The following is a 22297-nucleotide window of genomic DNA, read 5'->3' as shown; positions in this document are numbered from 1 at the left end:
TGCTGTAGACTATAGACCCTGGTATTATTAGATTTAATGGCTATTAAAACAATTGCTACAACAGCCTCTACCTTTCAGTCTTACTCCCCCCCCCCCTTTGGATTCTTTGCCATCCTACAAGCAGATTTTTAGGTTAGGCTCTTTACTAGCCTGATTGTTTATTTAATATGTATAGACTTGAACATTATCACTCAAAAAGAATAGTATTGAATCTCAGCATGTAGAGAGAAAAATGATATTGTCATTTTTTTCTGACAATTGTCTCAATGTAAACAGATCAGTTTGCATTTTTCACTATTTGATCTTACTGTCATGGGGAGTACTTTTACCTTGTTTAAAGTTATGCTTTTACTGTAAATGTCACATTTTAAAAAGTGGGGATTAAGATTGCTTTTCTTAAGGAACTATTTTTAGAAAATATAAAATGTGGATACAATGGATAGATAGGCCTGAAGGAAAATTATAAAGTAACTGTTTAATATAAAAGAAACAATGAGAATTTTCACAATTGAAAAGACAACAATTTATCCAGTTGCAAAAGACGAAAACACACCAAACATGAAGTCACTTACAATATAAGGTTCAAACAGTCCCCTCGCCTGAGAATATCTTTCCTTGGTAATTGCAGGGGTTTGAGTGTTTCCCCAGAGATCTTCGATACGGCAATGTCTAAAGGTGGTAAAATCTTTCAAAGTCAGGGCTTAGTGCAAGGTAATTAGGTTTTTTAGGGTGTCACCCTCCAAAGGGATTAATGTAATTTTCATGGAACCCTGGTTAGTTCCTATAAGACTGGGTTTTTTAAAAGAGTCTAAGCTGGGTACTGGTGGCTCACACCTGTAATCCTAGCTATTCAGGAGGCTGATACTGGGGATCCTGGTTCAAAGTCAGCCCAGGCAGAAAAGTCCCCATGAGACTCTTTCTCTAGTTAACCACTCAAAAACTGAAAATGGCACTGTGGCTCAAAGTGGTAGAGTGAAGAAAACCATAGATAATGTGATTTCTGGGAACTTATTTAAATTCCATGTGTTCAGTCAAAAGGCAAAGTACAAGATGAGCAGCTTCAAGGCAGGAACATAAATTCTTTGAAAAATAGCATGAAATCAACTGATTTGACAATTGCCCATGACTCCTGAGAAATCAAAATATAAGTATCATAAACTACTAGGTAAAATATGATGGTCTCTCATCACAGAATTATAGCAGAATGTAAGTATTGAGCCGGGAAAGCTGACAGCGTTAGTCCAGAGATATGTCTGCCTGTGTAGGACCTGCTATCAGGAAAGCTGACTAAACCAATAACAAGTACATTCCTTAGAATCACAATAATGGAAAGATACAAACTTTTAGCCTTAACATAAACTTTAGACCTTGGGTTTAGAATTTAGCCTTACACACATACACACAAAACAAAACCAGAAACAGCTATGAATCTGATCAAATGAGATTACTGTTCCCTGGGATGGAGCAATAGGTATTGTAAGACAGTTTTCCTTGAGAAAATGGAGAAGCCTGAGGTGAGCCAGAAGTTTTATTTCAACCATCCTTTTGAAACACTGGGCAGGCTGAGCCCCAGTGGAATTGAATTACCAGCTAAGGAAACAGACCAGAACTTGAGGCTGCTAATAACTCGAATATGTGGTACAGAATACTGAAGAGGAAGGAACTGCTCAGGAAGAATTTCTAGAAGTCTGTGTGGAGATTCAAGCCATGGCCTAGGAAATGTGTAGTTTAAACATTTAAGTTGGAAAAGAGCTGTATTAAGCCAGTGGTCTTAACTTTTATCGTAGGAAGTTGGAAGATAAATTTGAACCTAGGGTTACTAGAGCAAGTGCAGAATCTATGAATACTCATCATTTTTTTATCTATTCTAGAAAGATACTAAAGGATGTTCAGCAAAACTTAATTTCTGTTTGGTGGGATGTTAATGTTTTAAAATATGTACACTGTATTATTTTTACTAAGAATGAATTATTTTTGCAAAAACAATTCTTAAAATGTGCTTTAAATGTTATTAACAACTTGTCTGTTTAGTTACTTGAGCTATTAGCATAGAATGAAGGAATATTAGGTTACTTGAAAGTATAATGACAGCTTATTTTGTGTAGTGTTTATAAGAACCATTCTCATTAATAACTAACATTTATTAAATAATTATGAGTCAGGTATTCAGCTCAGCATTTGTTTACATTGTCTTATATATTCTTCACAACTCTCTGCCCTTCAAGGTCTAAAAAGTTAAACCATTGGCTTAAGGTTGCACATCTAGTAATTGGTTGAAGTGGATCTAGACCAGTTTTAATGTTTCCAAACCCAATCTTAACCAGTACACTTGATATACCTACATTTTTTTTTATCAAACTAGATATTGAAGCTTAGCTGCACATTTGTTGTGGGCTTAATGTGTACACACACACACACACACACACACACACACACACACACACACACACACACACACACACACACACACACACACACACACACACACACACACACACACACACACACACACACACACACACACACACACACACACACACACACACACACACACACACACACACACACACTTTAATAAATTTGTCTTGGTTCCTAGCCTGTAATTACTTGTAATCTCGGGATCCTTGTCACTTAAACATTGGTCCACAGACCAGCAATATCGCCATCTGCTTGAAGCTTCTGAGAAGTTCTTCTGAGGCCCTAGTGCAGAACATAATCAGAATGTGCAGGTCAAGAAGATCCTTAGGTGACAGGTGCACATTCAAGTTTGAGAAGAACAGGTCCCATTGACTCAGAACAACTTAATCAAAGCTGAGTAGGGTTTGAAGAAATGGCATCCAGCGGGGCGCCGGTGGCTCATGCCTGTAATCTTAGCTACTCAGGAGACTGAGATCTGAGGATCATGACTCAAAGCCAGCCCAGGCAAGGAAAGTCTGTGAGACTCTTATCTCCAATAAACCACTAGAAAACCGGAACTGGTGCTGTGGCTCAACCAGTAGAGCGCTGGCCTTGAGCTGAAGAGCTGAGGGATAGTGCCCAAGCCTAGAGTTCAAGCCCCACGACCGACCAAAAAAAAAAGAAAAAGAAATGGCATCCATATCTTCTGGTTCTAGAAAATCTGTTGATTGTGCCAGGTTGATTTTCTAGTTCTGAGGCTATTCGTATTGTATAGTTACTATAAATCAATCTATGTGTACTAGACCTATGAGATTTGGCACACAAAAAAACTGAATTCTTTCCAACTGTTAATATCGCTTGATAGAGGACTGTTTAGAGATATAATTTTGTGTCTAGTTTTAAGGATATTGCTTATCAAATACAATAGCAACCATATATGTGAAATCACACTACCATAGATACTATTTATAGCTATTTAATTTTGTGTTGCATTTTTTTTTAACCAAAATTGACTAAGTTGATGCAAATGGGGTGATTGATGCATAAATTTGACCCATTGTTGTTAAGGCTACTAATTAGGTTAATGAAGCTTGAGGTAACAAGATGTCACACCCCTGTCCCTTATCCCTTCCCAGTCTGTCTAATGCCTTCTTCCTAATGCTGCATTTGTCATTTTTTTAGATGTGGAAGTTATGTACTATGACTGGATTTCTCTTTGTTTACATGGCGCCCTTATGGACTAGCAGGGTCTGTGCTTTAAATATCTCCTAACAGTCCAAAATTTAACCAAATATATGCATCCATGTATTAACAAATACTTTTTCAAATTTCACATAAAGAGCACTATTCTATTACGCATGCACTACCACTAACATAATAGATCTAGCAGAACAACTCCTAACTTTAAATCACTTACAGATTAAGACAATAACTGATTTTAAGGATGGAAAGTGAATTATAGTAAGTTTACACATTAGCTTTTAATTTTTCTAGTCTACATAAAAATACCCATAGCTTATGTAAGTACCATAATTTTGTGTTAAGCGTGACTTGATTTTTCTGTTTTTCACTGCATTGTAAATGGAATTGTGAACTTTTGTCAAGTGATGGTATAGACATTTCTATGATGTAATCAAGTAATTTGTAAATGTAGGTTTGCCCTATCTTCTAAAACTTAACTTTAAAGAACATGCCAACAGCTGTGAAGACGAGAAGCTGGGACGGTTCTGTTACTTACCCCAGCTTGGTCTCATGTCTCTGTTGCCTTATCTGCAGCTCTTTCTTTCCCAGTGACTTTTCTTTGAGAAAAGTCTAACACTTTCCTGAAAGTCTAACCAGTAGCTCAGTGTTAACATTCAAAGGCTCCCTTGAAGTATGAGCTTCAAGACAGAAAGATATTACATCTAGTAAGTACAACTTTTTAAAAGTTGGAAGTAAGATTTACTTTCCACTCTTAATATTATTAATCATACTTTAGTTATCCTAGCATCTAGACTTAGCATAAAAAATTATTCACTTCTGTCTGGAAAATTAGTTGGTGTAATAAGTAGGGCTTAAATGTTTTTCTGATTTTATTAAAATGTGTTTTATTTTTCAGCAAAGATGTCAAGGAAGTTAAGTCTGCCAACTGATCTAAAGCCTGATTTAGGTAAGTAAAACAGCTAACAAAATAAATACAGAAAGTAAATGACCTCTTTATTACAGAAAAACTAGGAATTATAATGCAAATTATATCATTTATTTATATATTAATATATAATATCCAATAATTATATAAATTTTATAACAGATTCAAGCAAATCAAAATAATACATTTTCTCATCCCTTTCATACTTTTTTATCTGAACATAATTAATACAAGCTTAAAGTTTGTGCCAATCAGATTTTCATCAAAAATAGTATGTTCTATCCAATCACTTCAAACCTATTTTGAAGTCTATAACTTATAAACTTACTTTTATACTAACAGAATATTTTTTAAACTAAATTACTAGTTTTCTTCATTGCAGCAAATTTCTCATGTTGAAAACCATCATTACAGGAGTGATAATAATAAGATAGGAACCATTTTTTCTTTCACAGAAGTTCTTTCATGACACTTATTTTTATTGCTACTAGGGTTTGAACTCAGGGCCTTGCACTTGCTAAGCAAAACCCGACCATAATACTTTTTTATACAACTAACTCATTATATAAACACCATGAATATATACACACATTCAGTTTGCTTTATATCCAGTATTAAACAGTTTCATTATATCATATGTGGAAAAACGGCATTTCCGTCAAAATAAAATTTCATGTACAACATTAAAGTGGCATTTCTTTTTAAATGCATCTTTAGGTACCAGATTTTCTCTTCTAACAACCTTTGTTGCTGCAAGTAATCAGTCTCCTAAGAGCTACATACACATCTTCCAAGGGATATACCTCAGTAACCTAGTAACTTTTCAGTGGGCCCTTCCTCTTAAAGATTCTACCTTCTCTCAGTGTTTCTAATGAGGACCAAACATCTGGCTTTTTTGAAACATTGAGGGAAATACTGGTTCATATCCAGCTCTTGGTTATTTGCATATCCAAATATCCAAATCATAGCAGTAAGTCTTTTTTAACTGTAACAGGCTATGAAATCTTAAAAGAAAGACATTTTTAGAAACTACAGTAAGAACTGAACCTTGCTGTTGTCGTTAAAGGTAATTTTATTGTTTTTAAAGGCTTGCTGTAATTAATATTACATGGTGGGAAGATTTTCATTGTGTGTATCAATTTGACTGTAAATGCCCTAGTTACACCTTTTTTATTTATTAAAATATAGAATAGAAAACATTTTTTCATGACATTACAGAGATACATTTCTTTCATAAAAGCATTGAAAGTATATGGTTTGAGGAATGATTAATTAAATCGGAATTGTAGATTCTCCTGAGAATTTTAATATATCTGAATGGCTCAGCAAAAACAATGGTTTCGATGCTCTTAATTATAGTCTCTCTTTAATGAAATATTTATATGAATACCTTTTGCAAATAAGGTACTGTGTAAAATTCCACAAGGGATCAAATGACATAGTTTTTGCACAAGAGACACTTGAGTCTTAGAGAAGGGAGTAAGACAAGTCAAAAATAACCATAAAGCAAATGCAGTGTGAGTGTAATGGGAGAGATACACTCCTCTGTAGCTAGAGCATCAAAAGAGAGGGAAACTGTGGTTGTGGGAGTCAGGATAAACTGAGGTGGAAAATATACACTACTTGAGATAGGTAGAGAAAGGCTGAAACAAAACCAAAAGGTAGAAAAGTCAGATAGCTCTATTGAGATTCCACAATGCAATAAAGTAGTGTAGCATTAGGAAATGCCAGGAGGTGCATTAAACTTATTTTGTGAAGTTTCTTAAAAGCCTGAGAATGGACATGATTAAGTAGACAAATGGAAGCCCCTGAGGACTTTTTGAACCGAAGTGACAAATCTTAACTATGCCATATAAAATATAACTGGATTGTACTAGCTGTGAGAGACTAAAAGTGTGTCAGTATAGGTATATGGCAATGAGAACCTGAACTCAGAGTAATTGAACTCAATTGTTAATGGAAGAAAGGAAGCAACAGTGAAATAAAACAGAATACAGCCTGGCATCCCAGCACTCAATTGGCAAAATGGAAGAGAGGAATCAAACCTGTTCCTTAAGAGAACAGGAGTGTCATTAACATAGTTTTTATTAATATAGTTATTTGTTCATTAGTATTTACAAATTCATGAAAAGAGTCTAGAGTTTTGGTTAAGGATGTAACTTGATTTTGTTTAGTGAGAAAAAGCAGGGAAAATGTCCAGTATGCACTTGTTGTCCCTAAAAAAACAAGGCCAGGACTTGAGATAGGCTTGGGATTGGCCCCAGAGAAGTAGCTGAAGAGAGATTGATTACTATAATTTTTAAATATCCACAATACTACAGTCAAAGCTGAGTAAAGGAAATATGCATTGTGTATTGAGATACCAGTTATACATTTTGATGAAAAATTTCTTAGATGACTACTGATTAGTTTGACATTGAAGTAAACTGGAAACCAAGCTTTTATTGCTTGGATGAATATTCATGTGGGATGATTGGAAAAAAATCCATTGTTACAGTACTTACACAAATTTTATAACAGACATGTAGACAATTGATACGACCTTCACTTTTCTAGTTTTACCTAATGGTTTTACTAAATGAGAAGATAAGGTGATATGGTTGAAATTAGAGAAGCAAGAAGTAGCCAAAATGCCAAAGGTCACACTCCAAAGTTCAATTGAAAACATCCCTTTTCATAAGAACTGTGGATTTATTTATTCCTATTTTACATGTAAGCAAAGTGGAAATTCTAAGAACATAAAAGTTGTTTTTCATTTCTATTGAGAGGAAATTAAAATGTAAGTATGTCATAAATTTTCTTTTTTTCTTTTACAGACTTAACTACTTGACAAAGTTTATACCAGAAAGTGTGATTTTTTTTCTTTAACTTGAGCAGTCTCACAACATTTTAAATCATTTCAGATGTAAAGGATAATTCCTTCAGCAGATCACGGAGTTCGAGTGTAACCAGCATTGATAAAGAATCCCGAGAAGCCATCTCTGCTCTTCATTTCTGTGAAACTTACACTCGAAAGGCAGACTCATCTCCATGCCCATGTCTGTGGGTTGGAACAACACTAGGAACAGTGCTAGTCATTGCCCTGAACCTTCCCCCAGGGGGAGAACAAAGACTCCTACAGCCAGTGATTGTGTCTCCAAGTGGTATGTATGGTTGGTGCACAGCTACAGTGCTATATTTGTGACTTGCTATAAGCTAACTAAAAGCCTTTGTTTTTCATTATTGATCCAAGAATTCTAAAATAAAAGTAAAACAGTAAAAATCTTACGTACGTGTGTGTGTATGTGTGTGTGTGTTTGTGTGTGGGTGTGTGAGTGTGGGTCCTGGGGCTTCAACCCACAGTCTGAACACTGTCCCTTAATTTTTCTTAGCTTTTTATTTAAGGCTAACACTCTACCACTGAAGCCTGATCCAAACCTTCACTTCTGGCATTTTTGGTGGTTCATTGGAGATAAGAGTCTCACAGACTTTCCTGCCCAGTCCAGCTTCGAACTGCAGCCCTCATATCTCAGCCTCCTGAATATCTAGGGTTATAGATGTTAGCCACCAGTGCCAGCTAATCTTACGCTTTAAATAAAGGAATAGTTGGAATATGATTTCAGAATATCAATTTACACAGCCATTCAAGTTTTTCACTTTTTAAACTCTAGGATCTAACTAGAACATAAGAAAGTAGGGGGAAATAGTATAGTAATAGATCCTAATACCTCAAATATTCCATTTTCTAAGCAGTAATATGCTGGATATTGAGGGAAAAACTGAAATGTTTATTTCTAAAATTCTGTATTAGATGTCATTTTTATTAAAAATTACCAAGTAAGATCTGAAATTCTTTTGGGAAAAAGTGACTTCTGTCAGCCTTATTAAAAATAAGACAGGATTGTATCAAAGATGCATTGAGTTTATTAGGTATAGAAATAACTGAGATGTCTGGTTTTCATTACTGCTTGCTTGTGCTCATCCAAATAAAAGTAACCATGACTGTAATGGATGGACTTTAGGTACATTTCTATAATGGACTTTTACAATTCTTGCATTTTAGCATTTTAAAAGCACTTCAATTCAATTAATTGGTGAGTGGATACTGTACATTTAGCTGTTATATTGAAAAATGAGGTTACATAATGATGACATTCTTAAAAATCTTATTCCTTGTTTGTAAGAAACCAGTACATGTGTAGGAACAGAAAAAAAAGGAAAATCTTGGAAAGGTGAAAATCAAAATGTTAATACAAATTATTACTAGTTTGTAGGACTTAGTAATTTTTATTTTCCTCTTCATTAATTTGTTTCTAAATTTTGTACAATTGGCATGTTAGTTTTATGTAAACAAAAATGTTTCCAATACATGAAAGAAGGTTTAAATCATTTACTCTTTAACTATATAAACAGTAGACTGTTTTCCAACTTGCAATAAAATTAACTATAAAGTTATTTGATACAAAAATAATCTATATTTGTCATAGCTAAATGGAACTTTATAAATTCCTTCTCAACAATGAAAGCTTTGAGGGTGGTTTTTCATGAGATTCCTATTGAAAAATATATCAGTAACATTCATGTCACATTTTTATATATTTATAATGGAACTGTGAAAAGAGATGGATATCTCAAGTAGATAGCTTTCTGTGCTTAAGAACATGAAACTGTCGGGCATGGTGGTGTGTATGTATAATTCCAGCTACTCAAGAAATGGAGATAGAAGAATTGAAGTTCAAGTCCAGTCTGGGTAAAGATAGCATAAGACTATCTGGAAAAGAAACTCAAAATACAGAACGACTTCAAATACAGATCAGGTCTTAGAGTACTTGCTTCTACCAAGCTTTAGATGCTGAGTTCAAACCCAGTACCTGGCAAAAATATAACAGAAATAACCTACTTTGTCACTTTTTTTTTTAAGATACAGCCCTTTAGTTACCACTGGGAAACATTCCTAAAAGTCATACCAGCTGCAGAGCAGCCATACATTGGAGTATCCTTTTGGGAAAAAGTCTTGTCTTCTGAAGGACAATGTACATTAAAGTGTCATTTGAGGCCATTTTTAGAAAATGGACCTAATAGGTCCATGTATGTAATACAAAATTAACATGGAATATTTAGCTTGCCTATCAGGATTTAAAGCCAGGACTCTGACTAAACCAAATGAAAGACAGCTGACTTTAAAATACTTTTTAAGATTAATACTACTTAAAACTATAAGATTAAAATTGCTTATGTATCTCATTTTTCAACCACACTGCTTTAAAATAGTAAATTTATCTACTTGGCCAAACCTGGAGTCTGTCATTACTGGCATTTAGTCAACAAATATATGGATGTCCAGTCAAATTTTCATTTCGAATTACATATAGTTTCCAATATATTTTCTATGCAGTATTCAAAAACAATATAATCCGAACATACTTTGACTAAAAATATATTTATCTGAAATTTAAATTGATATATTCTTACTTTTATCTAGCAACCTTACTTTAGAGAAAACAAAAGAAGAAGGGATTTTTCTTTAAAAAAAAATAATTATGATGGCCAGACATGCCATGGAATACTAGCTGCTGAGGAGGCTGAGATCTGAGAATTGCAGTTCAAAGCCAGCCAGGAAGAAAGTCCTTGAGACTCTTATCTCTAATTAAGCAATAATAAGTCAGAAGTGGAGCTCAAGTGGTAGAGCGCTTGAGCAAAAAAAAAGCCCAGGGACTGCACCAGGCCCTGAGTTCAAGCCCCAGAACACAGCCCCAGCACAGACAAATAAAATGAAATTAGGAGAGCACATCAGGAACATTTTCTCTTAGAAGTAAAAGGAAATAATATATGAAAATATTGTATGCTACACCAAATATATACATATAAATAATAAAACATCAAGAACCATTGAATTAAGAACTAGAATGCAGCTATATCCTTTTGTAAATTAATGTCATTTAGCTTATTTAGAAATAAGTGTGCATTTTCAAGCATTAAAAGGTACAACTAATGAAAGCAGACAATAAATGTAACCCCTAAACTAGGACTGCAGTCATATCAAAGTAATGCTTTGATTGTATCTACTATTTATTGGTGAATATTTTACAAAGCAATTATGATTTTAGAGGCATAGTTAAGGAATACCTAGGATTGTTTTTCTTATTGTTCCCCTCAGTCAGAACTGTGTATTAGAAATGTAAGGTAATCCACATGAATTTTTCTAGTAGCTACCAGAAAAAAATAGATGAGTCATTTTAGGCAAAACTACCAACAAGCTACATCTTAGCCCTCAAAATAAATTTTAATATTTTTTTTTAATCCTGTTGTAGCTAAAATCCTGTCATTTCAAAATACAATTTTTATTTTTAAATCAGTGAAGGACTTTACATTAAGTTGTTTTTTTTTTTTTTTGTTAAAGCATTCAAATATAGAATGTGTTTTACTGTCAGAGCACACCACAGTTGTACAAAGGACAGGAACATTTCCAGTAGTTTAGACACATCAGCCTAGTTGCTGTCATATTGGACAGTGCTAGATGCCATCTGCTGTCTACTCAGGCTCATAACAGTACACTCACTGGCCATGAAAGGTGTTATAGTTCTAGATGCCAGGGCTTACTCAAACTGACCCTGCTTAATTAAATTGCCAATTGTCAGTCAGTGGTATTTATCTATTAGAGGCATGTAATATAAAAAAAATATTTGGCTTGAATTTTTAATCTTGCCTATGACTAGTATATAAATTCAGTTTAAAATGGAGTGGGGGTTGTGGTAGGGTGACTGATCAAGAAACATTGTACACAGACATTACATTGAAACCCCTTTTCACAACTGTTTGAAGATAATTAAAAAGAAAAAATAAACCCATGACTTATAAAAATAAATGTTTTCAACTGTAGAGTCTAGATTAGTGATAAACATATTTACTCTGTGGATTAAAATATTTCAGGTATGTACTAAATTTCTATATTTTAGGTACTATATTGAGACTAAAAGGTGCAGTTTTGAGGATGGCCTTTCTGGATGCCACAGGCTGCTTAATACCACCTGCCTATGAACCCTGGAAAGAACACAATGTTCCTGAAGAAAAAGATGAGAAGGAGAAATTAAAAAAGCGGCGGCCTGTCTCAGTATCCCCCTCATCTTCTCAGGAAATGAGTGAAAACCAGTATGCAGTGATATGTTCTGAAAAGCAGGCAAAAGTGATCTCACTGCCAACACAAAACTGTGCTTATAAGCAGAACATTACTGAGACCTCGTTCGTACTCCGAGGAGATATTGTATCTTTGAGCAACAGCATCTGCCTTGCGTGTTTCTGTGCAAATGGTCATATTATGACTTTCAGGTAAGAATGAGATGTTCTTAAACAATGCAGCACTTCCTCCTCACTAGCAACATTGCCTCAGATCACACATGCACAGCATTTCGTCCTTAGATCACACAGGCTTCCTCAGATCACAGAGCACTGCTTTCTCAGATCACACACACACACACAGCACTTCCTAAGATCACACAGCAATTCCTCCTCACATCACAACAGTACTTCCTCCTTAAATCACTGATCACTGCATCCTCAGATCACAAAGAGAACAATCACATACACTTCCTCTTCAGATCACTTCCTCCTTAGATACCACACAGCACTTCCTCAGATCACTCAGCACTTCCTCTTTGGATCACACAGCACTTCCTTCTCAGATAACAAAAAATGAAATAGGTCTTAAAAATGTTCCTTTTTTCAGGGCTGGGAATGTGGCTCAGTGGTAGAGCACTTGCCTTGCATACATGAAGCTCTGGGTTTGATTCCTCAGTACCACATAAACAGAAAAGGCCAGAAGTGGCACTGTGGCTCACTGTGGTAGGGTAGTAGTAACACCCAAGCCCTGAGTTCAAGCCCCAGGACTGGCAAAAATAAATAAGTAAATTTACCCCCCAAAAATATTCTTTTATCATAGTTTTATACACTGAGAATTCAGTCTCCTCCACCTAATAGTGAATGCTTGTATGAGGGATATAAATCATTTTCTTTCTCTTTCAGGGATATCAATCATCTAAATCACAAAATCCTGGCCATGCATTTTTAACTTCTGTAATAATTTTCATAAAACTAAAACTTGCCATGTTTCTTATTAACTTCTTAACATTTTTCTCAAGTCTGCCAAGTTTAAGGCCTCTGTTGGATGTGTATTACTTACCCCTTACCAATATGCGGATAGCCAGAACATTCTGCTTCACCAACAATGGACAAGCATTATATCTTGTTTCACCCACGGAAATTCAGAGACTTACGTATAGTCAGGAGACATGTGAAAATCTTCAGGTAAATGAAGTTGTTCTTTCTTTAAAGGTAACAGTGAAATCTGTACATTTAATCAGCATTCCAGTGGGTTTTTTGTTATTGTTGTTGCTAAAAATTAACTTTTAGTCAGGCCCTGATGCCTCATACTTATAATCCTAGCTACTCAAGAAGCAGCGATCTGGGGACTGGTTCGAGTCTAGCACTGGAAAAATGTTCTTAACACCCTATCTCAACAAAAATGGCTAGGCATGGAAAAAGCATGCCTGTCATTTCATCTGTGTCAGGAAGCATAAGTAGCAGAATTGCACTCAGAGCAGCCTAGCAAAAAGAACAACAGCAGGGTAGACTGGAGACTCAAATGGTTGAGTGCAAGGCCTGGAGTTCAAGGCCGGTACTGGAAAAAAATTTTTTTCTAACAATTTACTCTAAATTTAATATATAAATAGAAGAAAAGTAAAATAGGCAAAACAATGAAGAGACAAAGTTCAAGAGCCTTATTTTAAGAATCATAGTAAAGCTACAGTAATCAAAGGAACATGGTATTGACATCAAATGGACAGTTAAATCAATGGGTCAGAATAGAGTATTCAGGAATATATTACATATATATGTCTCTGTAGACAACATATTTTTGAAAAGGCATTGCAGCAGAGAAATACTGCCTTTTCATCACTGCCTATCACACCTGTAACAGGATCACACCTGTAAGCCTAGCTACTCAGGAGGCTGAGATCTGAGAATCTCGAATTCAAAGCCAGCCTGGGCAGGAAAGTTGGTGAGACTCTTATCTCCAATAAACCACTCGAAAACTGGAGTGGTGCTATGGCTCAAGCTGTAGAGCACTCACCTTGAGCTGAAGAGCGCAGTGACAGCGCCCAAGCCTAGTTCAAGCCCCATGACCGACCAAAAAAAAAAAAAAAAGTGAGCCTTCACCCATATCTCATACTACATACAAAGATTTTCTCACAGTGGATCATAGTGGATCATAAATTTAAAAAACTATAAAACTTCTGGAAGGAATCAGAAAATCTCTTGTTATTTTGAGTTAGATAACAGTTTCTTAGCTGTGATGCCAAAAGTACCATTTGTGAAAGGATAAATCAATAACTTCAACAAAATTGGAACCATCTGCATTTCCTAATCATTTTTGAAGAGCCAAATGTGATGATGCATGCTTATAGTCCCAGCTATTCTAGACAGCAGACAGGAGGAGAAGGGTAGTTTGAGGCCAGCATGGATAGAAGGTCAGTGAGACACTGTCTCAAAAACAAGCTGGGTATGGGATTCACTCCTGAAGTCCAACCTAATTGGCAGGTGAATGTTGGAGGATTTAACCCCAAGTCTCATCTAGGCAAAAACATAAGACTAATTCAACAAAACAAAAGCAAAAAACAAAAACAAAAACAAAAAAAAACCTGAAAGCAAAAGAACAGGAGCATGGCTCAATTAAAAAAGAGGAGAGGGGAAGGGAAGAGAAGAAGCTTACCAAACAAGGAGAAAAGGAAGAAGGGGAACGGAAAAGAAAAGGAGAAAAGAGAAGGGAAGGGAAAGGAGTTCATTAAACACCTAATAAGTGATGAAATATGAACAGTAGTTTTAAGTGAAGTAAATAAAGCTTTGTATTTCACTGTCACTTTTTGCATGTCATGTCACTCTGTGATTTAGCATGACTGACTCAAAAATCTGGCAGTATGGAAGGAACTCTTTCCAGCTTCCTGCCAGATTTCTGAAATTCCAGATGTATGTTTGCATAATTGTGTTCCTAGTAATGTTTATGGAAAAGGACGTTAGTTTGTCTAAATTAGTGGTTTTCTGACTCCATATAGCTCTAAAACTGTACATTATCATAACTACATTAAACTACTTGACCTACTAATATAAAAGTTTCTTCTTCCTGATATAAGAAGGCAGAACTAATAATCTAGTTATCAATTCTTGAGTTATCAATTCTTAAGTTATGTGAATATTTGGTGGAAACATTTAAATCCTCATAGGCCTACTGCTACCCACTTGTAAACCTAATACTCAAGGAAGCAGAGACAGGACAATCAAGTTCCAGGCTAGCCTGAGCTCATAGTGAACACTGTCTCAAAAATACCAGCAACAAGAACATTGTCCTTACGGTCTAAGTAGAAGTCTGCCTTTGCCTTCAATGCAAAGAAATTCATCCAGTGAAAGAAGAAAGCATCAAGTTAGCCCTAAATTTCAACATATAATGTTGCAAGTTCACATGAAAGATTTTAGAGTGATTATCTTGTTACTTACAGAGTAGTTTCCCTGAAGCTTTAACGACTACAATTTCTTTTGACTTTAAAGGAGATGTTGGGTGAACTCTTCACTCCTGTGGAAACACCTGAGGCACCGAACAGGGGATTCTTTAAAGGCTTGTTTGGAGGTGGTGCTCAGTCTCTTGATAGAGAAGAACTATGTGAGTTCATTTATGTAATTCAGATGATACATCTTTAAGAAAGAAACATTCCAGTGGTATAAACTTCTTACATGTGTAAATTTTGTTCACTTTTTCTTCTTGGTTACAGCAACTAATATCACACATTTTAAAGATATATTTATAGATATGTAGAAATATATATACATATATTAATAAAATACATAAAATTATTTTTTCATTGTATTATAAATCAGGAAAATATTTTTCTCAAGGAATCCAAAGTAAAATTATTTCAAGGAGCTTAAAAAGGAATATTTACAACTTTAAATGGATTGTTTAAGAAGTATTTTCTTTATGCCATATGTTATCTCATTTTTATTTCTATGATTACCTTTAACTGATGACTGTATTAGATGTATGGCACTTTTAAAAGGAGGGAAGGTTTATTTTGGCTCTTGGCTTCAGACTGTTGTCAGTCTGTGACCCTCGTTTCTGGGTCTGTGGCCCAGCAGACCATTACAGTTAGGAGCACATAATGGAACACAGCGGCCCCTCATGGCAGCCAGGAAGCAGAGAGGAATAGGGTTTGGGAGAGGGAGAGGTCCCATTTCCCCTTCAAGAGCACACCCTTAGGAACCCAACTTTCCCTCTCATAGCCTCACATCCTAAAAGATCCAACAGCTTCCAACTGTGCCATCAGCTAGTACCAGACTTACAGCACATAACTCTGAAAAGGATACTGAGAATCAAACTATAGCAATGCCTTTAACTTGTAAAACATCTGCAGTATTTAATCCATCATAAATAACCAAAAATACTGGCAAGGATGCAGAGAGGTTAGAAGGCTCATACATAGCAATGAAAAATGGTACATCTTCTTTTTAAAACCATCTGACAGTTCCTTGAAGTTAAATAGAGTTACCACATAACTCAGCAAGAAGTTTCACTCTTGGGAACAAAAATCCACTGTTCACACAAAATCTACAAATGTTTACTGATAACCTTATCATAACAGCCAAAAAGAAATTAACCAAATATCTATCACCTGATGAGCTGTGACATTGTTCTCAGTGAAAATCCAGCCACAAAAGGCAACATGCTGTATAAATTGATTTGCATGAAATGATCAGAATAGGCAAATTTATAGAGAAGGAATTAATTAGTGGTAGAGAAGCACTCGGAAGAGGAGGACTAGAAAATGACTGCTAACAAGTATGGGCTTCTTTTGGAGTGCCCTAGTAGTAGATGGTGGCAATGGTTGCACAGCTTTGAGAGTTGTTTACCTTGAGAGACGATCATATGGCCTTTCAGTTATATTGTTTTGTAAAAGAAAGAAATGTAAGCTTAAAAGCAAATGGATCAGAATAAATAAACCTTTAATGAATATAAGATTTGGAGTGAACCAGGTGTTAGATATTCAGGAACTGAATTGTGAAGTAAAAGGAAACAATCCTATGGTCTTTTAAAGGGAAAATCTGACTTATTGGTAAGTGAAAGACAAATGGAAACAGAGATACCCCATATCTACAGATTTTAAAGACTAATATGGAATATTTTTAACTCTGTGGATAGTAATTTTACAAAACAAGAAGTTGGGAGTAGGCTGGATGTATAGGTGGCATATGCCTATAATCCCAGGACTCAGAAGGCTGAGGCAGAAGGATCATGAGTTTGAGGCCAGCCTTGGATACCTGATGAGATTATTTTCTCAAAGAAAAGAGAAAATAGATTAAAACCAAATCTGTATATTTAAATTTAAACCTTCTAAATGAATAATCTTTTAGTTATGTAAATTTTTATTCACATGCTGTTATTCATATGAACAAGTAATTACCTGCTCATTTTGCAGTTCAAATACTAGTTCAAAGAGAAGTCTTGCTGTTTGAAGTAGTATAGAGAAAAATCTTTGTTAATGGACATTGTATATTTGTATGGTTGGAAAAGTACCTAGAAATTATTAAAACTATTATAATTGAAGTTCATTAATTATAAAGTTAATTATATATTTTCAATTACATTGCCACTCAGTCCAAAATTATACTGTCATACAGAAGGATTGTTTTCCTTTTTGCCAGTCCTGGGGCTTGTACTCTGGATGCTTTCCCTGGGCTCTTTTTTTTTTTTGCTCAAGGCTAGCATTCTACTACTTGAACCACAGCGCCACTTCCAGCTTTTTCGGTGATTAATTGGAAATAAGAGTCTCATGGACTTTCCTGTCTGGGCTGGCTTCAAACTGTGTTCCTCAAATCTCAGCCTTCTGAGTATCTAGGATTATAGGCATGTGCCACCAGTGTCTGGCTAGAAGGATTTTATATTAGTAAAATTCCCACTTTTTCCTCTTTTTTTTTTTGACAAAACTAGGGTTTGAACTCAGGGTCCTCACTCATACTTGTTAAGCAAGCACTCTACCATTTGAACCATGCTCCTTCACTTTTTGCCTTGCTCTTTTGTTCTAATCTTTTCAGTTGGAGAGTCATCCTCTGGGAAGGCTTCAAGGAGTCTAGCACAGCACATCCCTGGTCCTGGTGGCATAGAAGGTGTGAAAGGAGCAGCATCTGGAGTTGTTGGAGAATTAGCAAGAGCCAGGTTGGCACTGGATGAAAGAGGGCAGAAACTTAGTGACTTGGAAGAAAGAACTGCAGCTATGTTATCAAGTGCAGATTCGTTTTCTAAACATGCTCATGAGGTATGTCTGTCAGCATATTCTTAAGACACTTGGGAAAGCAAACCTTCAATGTATGTATTTCTACAGCTGTTGTATTTCTACACACATGAACTTTCCTATGTCCTTTGTACAATTACAGATTTCCTTAGTTTTGCCACCAGAGGGAACCATTACAAGGACATCTCAATAGTCCTTTGATCTTAGTACTAAGTTTATACATTTTGAAGAAATCTGCTCCCCTTCAGAATCTTTATAAACTATACTAGCAGCTTTGTAACTGTTTCTTACAGACTGCAATAAAAATACTAATTTTCCTGAATTCCTCAGACTCTTCCTCAAAATTTTACCCTAGAGAAGAAAATAATCTGTTTCCTTGATTTTTCCCTGGAAGATCAAAATAGATTAAATTGGCAAAAATTTTGATTGAAATAAAGAACACTAAGTCCATGTTCCATGTTGTGGGCTAATTTATCTGGAGGGTTGGAGAAGGCCTTTTGCAATGTGTTTGTCTCGATAGACCTCAGAAATCATGAGCTCAGAAACAGAGACCATGAAGTAGGGCTCCCTAACAAACATCATGCTCTTTAAAAATAGAACTTTTTATTATTATTATTATGAAAATACCATACAGAGGAGTTACAATTACATGGGCAAGATAATGAGTACATTTCTTATCAAGCATTGTTGCTTCCTCCTTTGTTTCCCCTTTCTATCCCTTCCCATATTCCCCCCCACACCCATATCCCCTCCCCACTCCCTCCACCCCCCCACCCCCACCAAAGTTGTAAAGTTTGTTTTTTGACATAACGACTTGTACATCTCATTGTTGCAGTTGGGTCCACCTGTATCCCTATTTAAACAATTCGTTTTTTCCCTTCCGCTCCACAAATTATACCAACAACTAAAAATTGAACTTTTGAAAGCCTTTGTGTAAAATGCACATTTTTAATTTTGGCACAAATCTCTACTCCTTTCTACTTTGCACCGGCCTCCTATATCAGTTCCTAGTCTGGTCATTGAGGCCATTTTGAATTTGTTGTCTGAATTAACCATATGAATTATTTTTACACTTGAGAACCTAATTACAGTAATAGTCTCTTTTAAATTGTTCAAACAGAAGTCATCTCTTTACTCAAGAATGATGAAAATTGCAATGCATGGGAGAAGGAGCTTGATCTGGGAGATATTTAGGATTCCAGAGAAATTCAGATATCCTTCTTGAATACTTATACTGTGTCCATAAGCATCTCAGCTGTAAGCTAGGGCAGGAATTTTGTGGTCCTAACCCTGTGTGGTACCTAAGGCATATAGCACTAGAGTTAATTTCACAATATCTCCATACTCTAATTAACAAAGGGCTTTTACCTTCTATCAAATATTCCGGAGTCTAAGGAAAACAGGACATTGAGGCAGTCAGTCATAGTGATGGGTAATAGAATCAGTCTTTAAATGTCCAATCCCTCATTTGACTTCATTTTAGAGACTTGAAAATTGCCTTATTTGTGGATCACTGTATTAGTCACCAAGCTATATCACCTTTCACAAAGAAAATCCTGTCATACATTATGTCACATCTAAAAAAAAGAATCTGACCTGTTGACATATGTTTTGTTGACTAATACAGGGACATAATTGTGCTTATAGTTATTTTTCCTCATAAAGCTATGTTTACTTATTGCTTTCACTAAATTGATTTGAAGTAACCAACCTAATAATTCTATAGAATGTTTCAGAGAGAATGTTTTGGAAAAATATAAAACGTAGTTATAAATACTATTGTTCTAGCATTTTCAAAATATTTTTCTTTTTTTCTTCTTTAGATGATGTTGAAATACAAAGATAAGAAGTGGTACCAGTTCTAACCACCAAAATCCATTAAGTCCAACTCATCCAGAAGGAAAGATGGTTTTCCTTTTTATTTCATTGATTTACATAGGAAAGTTAACATTAATGGGGTGTTCATCACTGAAAACTGTTCTTTCCTAGCACAATCATGCACTGTTTTACCTCAGTCATGTGGCTGTGCCTGAGGAGTGTTCACACACACTCAAACTGGAGCACATAGTGTGTGCCAGCTATGAATTGACAGATGAAGACACAAAGAGGGATGTTGAGGAGACGTGCAGGGACTATTTCTTGGATCATTCCTGTATTAAACTTTCATATGCCAAAAGATTTTGTGCCGTTGTATCTGCCATCAGTGTTTGACCTGTTTCAGGGGAGAGGCAATAAGTCAGAAGTCCTGAGCTGAAATGGTTAGACTTGTGTCACTGGATTGAATTATACAGCTGTCTTGGACTCTCCTTTCCTTAAACTGACTGGGCATCAGTATCATTCGTGAAAAAGAAACAAACTTTGTTACCATATCTTTAGATTAAGCTGAATGGTGGGCTTTAAATAATCAAAACATACACATAGTTGATTTGTGTATGGGCTACTCTTGGATTCTTGTTATTATATACTTGTGTTCAGTTTATATTTTGTCAAAAACAAAACAAAGTGATATGTCACTTTTCATTGGAAAGAAAAGTGTGGAGCATGACAGACGGAACTGCTCATCATTCTGGAAGTTTCCGTGTAGTAGCCATGCAGAGTGGGAAGTGGGAAAACCTCCATTGTGGTGAGGAGACTACTTCAACGTCCTTTGTCCCTTATTCATTCAGCTAAAGGTGAATTTGACCAAAACAGTTATTGGTTAAATTTGTAGAAGAGTTGAAACTGGCTAAGTTTTTAATTTTGCTTGGATTTTTATAAAATGTTTAACCAAATGTATCTTTGCATTATTTAATTAAAATTGCTAAAAGAACACTGTTTCATTATTTCAGTAAAATGCTGAGCTCCCTTTTTAAAATACCGTGTATTTGCTGATAGTTCTGATTCACTCAGGTGATGAGTAAATTATATCTCAGTGCACATGTGGTGGTGTGGGAAACTACAAGTGTCTGTTGTCAGTCATTCTGTAAGAGTCTAATCTGGTGACCTACAAATTATTTTCTGTAGAAATATACTAGAAGTCACTACATGCCCTTTCAAGATTTTTAATAAACTTAGGGAAAGGAAAATATGTACACTTTGGTAACTAAATTATTCCTGTAATGGATTATAATGCTACTTGATATAGCAGTGGACAGTGTATGATTGACTACTAGAATAGCATTGCCAACAGAAAAGAAACCACTGGTGGATCTGGAAGTAAACAATCTCTTTGTGTAGGCTAATCAGAGATAATATTTATTGTTGTTAAAACCACAAAGAGCAAAGTAAAGCATTAAGATTAATGTTATCGGCATTAAATAGTGTCCTATGAAAAATTGCTTAAAATCATTACAAGATAATCAGAGCACAATTGATAGCTAACATGATTGCTTTTCTATTTCACATAATTGTTAAAGGTATGTGTAAGACATTTTAACTTTTTCACATAATCTGTTATGCATCTTTTTCTCTTTATTCTTTTCATTAATAAAGTGTTTGTTTACATTTTATAATGTGCACTACTGATACAAAAGTTTACATCTAAGTTTAGGTATCATTGGGTAGGGAGTAAATATTTGTGGTGGAGATAATTGATTAAGCCAAAAGAAATATTTTAAAGATGCAAACATTTTCAGAGGTTTTTGAATTTGTAGAAAGTACCAATGAATAACATTTCTGTTTGTTTAATAATCAGCTGTCTGATGAAAATGGCAGTTTACTAATTGCTTTATATATATATATATATATATATATATATATATATATATATATATATATATATAAACTCATTCCATGGTGTGTTTCAGGAAGTATTAGGTCCTTTTATAAATGTGTAGTTTTGTGACTATAGAAATCAAGCTACAGATTTTTTAAAGTTGAGAAATATTAAATGAATTAATATACTGATTGATTATCCCTGTAGAAGGCCATATTAGCTTCATTTAATTCACTGTTATTTTTTGTTATTTGTATAAAAATTTATCTTTACTGTCATTTTTTCCTATTTTATATAAATGGGTCAAACTTGTAAATTGTTTCCAAATAGGGATGTGGATACTTTTACCTGAGATGGATTTTGTAAGTCAATCTTAATGTGTTAAATTATTTCATTGTTAGTCCACAAATTATGCACAACAATCTGAAGACTTATAGGGTTATCAGAAAGCTTAAAAGTATTTTGGGTATAAGAAATAAGCTTCCTCAGAGCTAGACTTGATTCAGTCTGTAGATAAGAAACAGTAAGTAACCCAGGGATTTAGTATAATTTGAGAGATGACCTCTCTCTTTCTCTATCTCTCTCTCTCTTTTGTTTTTGTTAAATTCAAAAAGTAATAGTCACAGCAACACAGGACTTCAGGAAAAATAACACCACCAAACAACAACAACAATAAAACACACTAAATAGAATATACCAGATAACGTAAGACAAATATTTTGGTATGTTTTTTCCATATCATCAACATTCTTTTTTTTCTCATTTGTC

At 35.0% G+C, this 22297-nt stretch overlaps 1 protein-coding gene across 8 annotated transcripts in view; it reads left to right on the top strand.

Annotated features, from left to right (window-relative positions):
• The window catches only part of Stxbp5 (syntaxin binding protein 5), a 108091-nt gene extending 87459 nt beyond the window's left edge, over window positions 1–20632 (top strand). For 5 of the 8 annotated variants that reach the window (XM_070010491.1, XM_070010490.1, XM_070010492.1 and 2 more), the window contains 7 exons: window positions 4496–4546; window positions 7429–7668; window positions 11461–11830; window positions 12640–12805; window positions 15101–15212; window positions 17639–17859; window positions 19659–20632. In XM_070010491.1, coding sequence (XP_069866592.1) covers window positions 4496–4546; window positions 7429–7668; window positions 11461–11830; window positions 12640–12805; window positions 15101–15212; window positions 17639–17859; window positions 19659–19700 — 1202 coding nt within the window. In that variant the 3' untranslated portion in view covers window positions 19701–20632. The remainder of the gene's footprint in view (window positions 1–4495; window positions 4547–7428; window positions 7669–11460; window positions 11831–12639; window positions 12806–15100; window positions 15213–17638; window positions 17860–19658) is intronic. The other 3 variants (XM_070010493.1, XM_070010497.1, XM_070010496.1) reach the window with 1 other exon arrangement.
• Window positions 20633–22297: the final 1665 nt, after the last annotated feature.

This window comes from Dipodomys merriami, unplaced genomic scaffold (genome assembly GCF_024711535.1).
Source record: "Dipodomys merriami isolate MVZ:Mamm:240054 unplaced genomic scaffold, mDipMer1.0.p SCAF_8, whole genome shotgun sequence".
In the NCBI taxonomy this organism is placed as follows: domain Eukaryota; kingdom Metazoa; phylum Chordata; class Mammalia; order Rodentia; family Heteromyidae; genus Dipodomys; species Dipodomys merriami.
Note: the sequence above shows the minus strand (reverse complement) of the source record. Positions and strands in the feature narration are given on the sequence as shown.